This window comes from Sorex fumeus, unplaced genomic scaffold (genome assembly GCF_029834395.1).
Source record: "Sorex fumeus unplaced genomic scaffold, SorFum_2.1 ptg000007l, whole genome shotgun sequence".
NCBI classification, from domain to species: domain Eukaryota; kingdom Metazoa; phylum Chordata; class Mammalia; order Eulipotyphla; family Soricidae; genus Sorex; species Sorex fumeus.
In genome coordinates, this window is record NW_026606064.1 from 4,040,711 (window position 1) to 4,046,388 (window position 5,678).

General features: G+C 38.7%; 1 protein-coding gene across 1 annotated transcript; it reads right to left on the minus strand.

Annotated features, from left to right (window-relative positions):
• Positions 1 to 1,954: 1,954 nt before the first annotated feature.
• Positions 1,955 to 2,872, minus strand: LOC130045787 (olfactory receptor 9G1-like). The gene has a single exon (XM_056138661.1). The coding sequence runs from the start codon at positions 2,870 to 2,872 to the stop codon at positions 1,955 to 1,957; it is 918 nt and encodes a 305-aa protein (XP_055994636.1).
• Between the last annotated feature and the right edge of the window lie 2,806 nt (positions 2,873 to 5,678).

The window sequence follows — 5,678 nt, forward strand, 5'->3', positions numbered from 1 at the left end:
GGCTGTGTGCAAGACAAATGCCCTACTGCTGTACTATCGCTCCAGCCCCAAACTATTGGAAATTTTTGATTTTTAAAAATAAGGAAAATAAATTATCTAGCATCTGCCCCTGGGATGTTTGAATGGTGTTGGGAAAATTTGTGCTAAACATAATGCCAAAAAGTATAGAGAGAGTACTGGGGAAAGTCTCCCATAGAGGCAGGGTGAGGACTGGGATGGGGTGAGGGGATACTGGGGACATTGGTGGTGGAAACTGCACTAGTAGAGGATGGGTGTTTGATCATTGTATGGCTGAATCTCAAACATGAAAGCTTTGTAACTGTATCTCATGGTAATTCAATAAAATTAAAAAGTATAGAGGACAATTTCTCTATACATGTACCAGCCAGTTATATTCTTCTGCTAAGAGAAAGAGTTATTTCACTTTATTCGGGGAAAGCAAAGTTTTGGGTTTAAAATCTATAGTTATTTTTCCATTCAATGCAGAGAATTTCTTTTTAAAACTTTTTTAATTGAACTACCATAAGATACAGTTACAAAGCTTTCATGTTTGAGAAGCAGCCATACAATGAACATCGAACACCTGTCCCTCCACCAGTGCAAACTTGCCACCACCAATGCCTCCATTACCCCTCCCCTTCCTCCAAGTCCTCACCCTGCCTCTATGGTAGACAAATGCTCAGATATTTGCTCTCTATTCTGGGGCATTATATTTTGCTCAAAATTTCCCTCCACCATTCAAGTCTGCCTTCCAGGGGCAAACACTATATCATTTACTTTCTATTGCTCATTTTGCATATGATAAAAGGTCATGTGGCCATGTAAGAGGCCGCATGCTTCTGAAATTCTAAGATTGTAAATGGATGGGTTCCAGAGACATCTCTGTAGGGAGCTATTTCATTTTGGGATTTAATTGAGAGGTTCTGGGCCAGGGCTGTTGGTGCGCCAAGATGGCATCAAGGGGCGGGTTGTGGGCATAACTTCCTGCATCAGGAGCTATCGGGAGCCAGGCTGAGACAGCCTGGTTCCACTGCCACCATGAGGTTTGGAGATTTAGTCCTGAAAGCCACATGTCAGAGCCATGCTTGTGTAAGCTCATGGTCGCTGGGGTTCCATCTGGAGAAGGCAGGGAGACTGGACCTAATGCGGAATAATTTCTGTCAAAATTCTTGCAACTTATATGTTGTGGGTATTTTGGGGGTGGGAGCATATATATGTGCACACAGGGGGACTTCTCACTAAATGCTTAGGAGTCAGTGGCCTGGTGATTGGGAAAATGTGCTGTGCCAGGAATAGAACCTGGACCTTTACAGTTGCAAGTCAAGGCTTGTACCATAGAACGACACATCTGGCCATACAGTGAAAATTAATTTCTAAATGTCTCAACTTCCCTAACTTTGAGTGTATTGTGTTATCATTATCAACTATATCAATTATTATTATTATTTTTTAATTTTGGAGGCCACACGTAGCAGTGTTCAGGGCTTCCTTTACCTTCATGCTTAGGGTACACTCCTGACAGTGCTCAGGGATAGAGCATATGTTGTTCCTGAGTCACATAAAAGAAAAATGCCTTAATCCTTATACTATTTCTCTGGCAAAGGCTACAAATTCTTAACCTTGAATTTTAAGCACATGGATCATGATGGACCACAATGTCAACTGTTTTTGAAACCTAACCATATCAAAGGTTTTCTATCTCCTCAGAGAGAGAGAGAGAGAGAGAGAGAGAATCTTATTTACTTGAGTATTTTTTAAAATTTTTATTAGTGAAAAAACATGAGGTACAGTTGTGGACTTACAAATTTTTGTGCTTGGGTTTCGATTGTACAGTGACCAAATACCATCCCTCCACCAGTGCCCATTTTCCATCACCATGAATCCCAGTATCCCTCCCATCCCCATCCTCCCCATCCCACCCTGCCTCTGTGGCAGGGCATTCCCTTTTGTTCTCTTACTTGAGAAGTTTTTTAACAGCCTCTTTCACATCCTTGTTCCTCAAGCTATAAATCATGGGGTTCAACATGGGAAACACCACGGTGCAAAAGGTGGAAACGATTTTGTCTGAACCCACAGAATAGTTAGATCGAGGGCGAGCATAGATGTAGAGAATGGAGCCATAGTACAAGGTGACAGAGATCAGGTGGGAGGAGCAGGTGGAGAAGGCTTTAAGGCGACTCTTTGTGGAGCGAATCCTCAAGATGGTGGCGATGATGAAGACATAGGAGGCCAGGATGAGTGCAATGGGGGTCATGACATTGGAGACCAGGAGAAAGTACATTATGCTCTGGTAATCACCCATTTTGCCACAAGCCAACTTTACCAGGGGAAGCAAATCACAGAAAAAGTCTTCAATGACATTGTCATTACAGAAGTTCCAAGTCATAACTCTCCTAGTTATGATGAAACAGTTGATAAACCCACCAAGGTATGAGGCAGCTACCAAAAATGCACATAACTTGATGGGCATGGCCTGAGCATAAAGCAGAGGCTTCGAGATGGCCATATAGCGGTCATAAGCCATGGCAGCCAACAGGTAGCACTCACTGTACGCCAATCCACCAGAGAAGAAGAATTGACATAAACAACCAACATAAGAAATGCTTTTGTCTTCAGAGATGCAGGTCACTAGGATCTTTGGAGTGTAGACAGAGGAATACCAGAGATCCAGAAAGGACAGGTTGCCAGTGAAAAAATACATAGGTGTGTGCAGCCGGGAGTCATTGCAGATCAACACTATGAGTGTGGTATTTCCTAGGAGAGTCATTGAGTACACGCCCAGGAAGAGCACGAACAGGACCAACTGCATCACAGGGTCTGTTGTGAAGCCCAGCAGGATGAACTCTGTGACTGTGTGATTGCTCCTCTCCATGACTGAAAGAGATTTCAATGCAAGTGGAGTCAGCACTGTCAATACTGTCCTCCCATTGTTTATCAATATGCTCGAGAAGGCCCAATAAAGTCTCCATTGTGAGATTCGTTGTTACTGTGTTTGACATATTGAATATATAAACGGGTAGCTTGCCAGGCTTTGCCCGGTGGGCAAGATACTCTTGGTAGCTCTCTGGGCTCTCTGAGAGGGGCGGAGGAATTGAACCCGGCTCGGCCATACCGGCCGCGTGCAAGGCAAACGCCCTACCGTCGTGCTATGGTTCCAGCCCACAAGTGGTGTAGTGGAGAGTTAATTCCTTAAACTATATCAATTAGCGTTCTCCTGAGAGGCTCATAAATGGTGGTCATGGCTATGAACATTAGAGTTAGGAGGGATAAGAGCAGGCATGTTGACTACAACATGATCAAGAGCAGTTGATGAGAGTTTTTGAGTATCAGCACTTTTGTTGTAATAAAATGTATTTACATCAATCAAGTGATAAGTGATTTGTTTTGAGAGCAAAACTATGATACTTTTTGTTTGTTTTTGGGTTACATCCAGAAGTGGCTAGAGTTGACTTCTGGATAAAATGTAGGTCAGTTGGTGTAAGACAAGTGAGTTACAAGCTTAATTATCTCTCTGACTCCCTATTGATTGATTTTAAGAAAGAATTTTATGGTATATAGGTGCAGCAAGATACAAAGATGTGAAAACTTCAGGAAGTTGTGACAGTACTTATAAAAGAACTAAGTATAGATGCATTATAAGTTTAATTTGGACTTTTATGAGAATATAATGTTATGCTAATGAACTTATATAGGAGCTCATTAATTTTAGGTGCAGAAGGAATATTACTTACCCATTACCTATCAATAAAATTGAACACATTTTCAAAATGAAATATGGGATAATCCCTGAAGCTCAGAGGGTGGTAATTTTGATATGTTGCAGAGTATGCACCCCAATCCATGCCCTGGAATAAATATTAAATTGAACTAATGGCGTTTCATAAAGAATTAAACACAATCCTAACTTTGATTCTTCATCTCTCTGAAATGATAACATAATTCTCCTCTGAAGCTGTCCTTGTGACCAAGGCCAGAAATAAGAGAAAAAAATAATTCTTCACACAATGAACTTCTGAAGTTCTTCATTCTTCTTCCATATTTGAGAATATATCAATCATAACTTAAAAAATTTCCAATTAATATTCCATGATAAGGATCTACCACCTATTTTTATACACATATCATTAATAGATATTTAAAATTTCTTTCCACAAGTATTAACAAAGACTTACTTTCTCATACACTGCTAATGTGGCTATATATTTCCATTTTTATGACTTATTTGGAATTAAAGTTGGTGATTCACATGGTCAGACGTATTTGACATCTTAGAAAACTACCCAATTGCTTTTTAAATTTTAATGCTATTTTTTTTACTGTTATGGTTAAGTAATGACAATTCCCATTTGATTATACTTCTCACCAAAATAAGTTTTCTGCATTTTTTTTCATTTTACTGATCCTGCTTTTTGTGAAGTGGTGCTTTTGATTTATGTTTTTTAATTGCTGATTATGTTGAACATCTTATTCTTTATTAGCTTTTGTTTTGGTTAAATTTCTTGTCAAATATTTGTTTATAAATAATTTATTGTATCGCATAGAGTCATATCTCCTGATTAGAAGTACTTTATGAGATAGATGGCTTGTAAGCTTTATCCCATTGTAAGATTTTTTTTGATAATTTACTTAGATTAAAAAAATTTTAATTTTATTAACATCTATGCTTTTTTGCTTTTTATATCTTTCAATTTCATGCTCAATTAAAGACATAGTTCATGAATATTTGCTCCATTTTCTTCTAAGATTATATAATTTCATTGCTTACAAATATTTTAATGTGCAATGTAAGTTAATTTGTTTACATGTATAAAGGGGTTTGTGTATAAAAATATAGTGTGACAATACCATTTTGCTTTTTTTGCCTAATAACCTTGATACCCAGTTAAAAACAACTTGACCATATTTTTAGGTTTTTAAAATGATTAGCTCAATCTGAGTGGATCAGAAATAACTCAAGCTTATCTCCCTCATTGAAATACACTTTAGAAATTCAATATAGTCCTAGATGAGCTAGAATCAAGATGTTTAAAAGGATATGTTTCTTTAGAGTCTATTTACTTGTCTAGTCTAGCTCTGAAAGATTGTGTACTTTGATTGTTTCATAGTCTCTTCTTTTATCTTTAAATACAGCACAAATATATTTCTACCCTGTTCCTTCTGCAATGAGAGCATCCTCTGAGTGTCAACTATTTTGCCCCTCATTTTTTTGCTTTTCTACAATTCTTGCAATTATATTGAACCTAGCTGATATTTCAGAATAATGAATTTTTTTTTTTTACTTTTTGGGTCACACCCGGCAATGCACAGGGGTTACTCCTCTCCTGGCTCTGCTCTCAGGAATTTCCCATGGTGGTGCTCAGAGGACCAGATGGGATGCTGGGAATCAAACCCGGTTTGGCCGCATGCAAAGGCAAGTGCCCGACCCACTGTGCTATTGCTCCAGCCCCAGAATAATGCATTTTGAAGCTATTCAAATGGCAAATTTAAATCTATGTAACCCTACTTATTTACTGCTTCATTTATGTTTTGTAACCTAGACATGGGGTTGTGGGGAAGCAGGATTCTTCCTATCCACCCAAGCCATCAGGATAAGTAAAGATGATGTCTTTACTCTCCGTTCTGTTTTAATGATGTCTTTGCCCCTCCTTATGCCATTATCTCACTGCCTTCATTTTTGT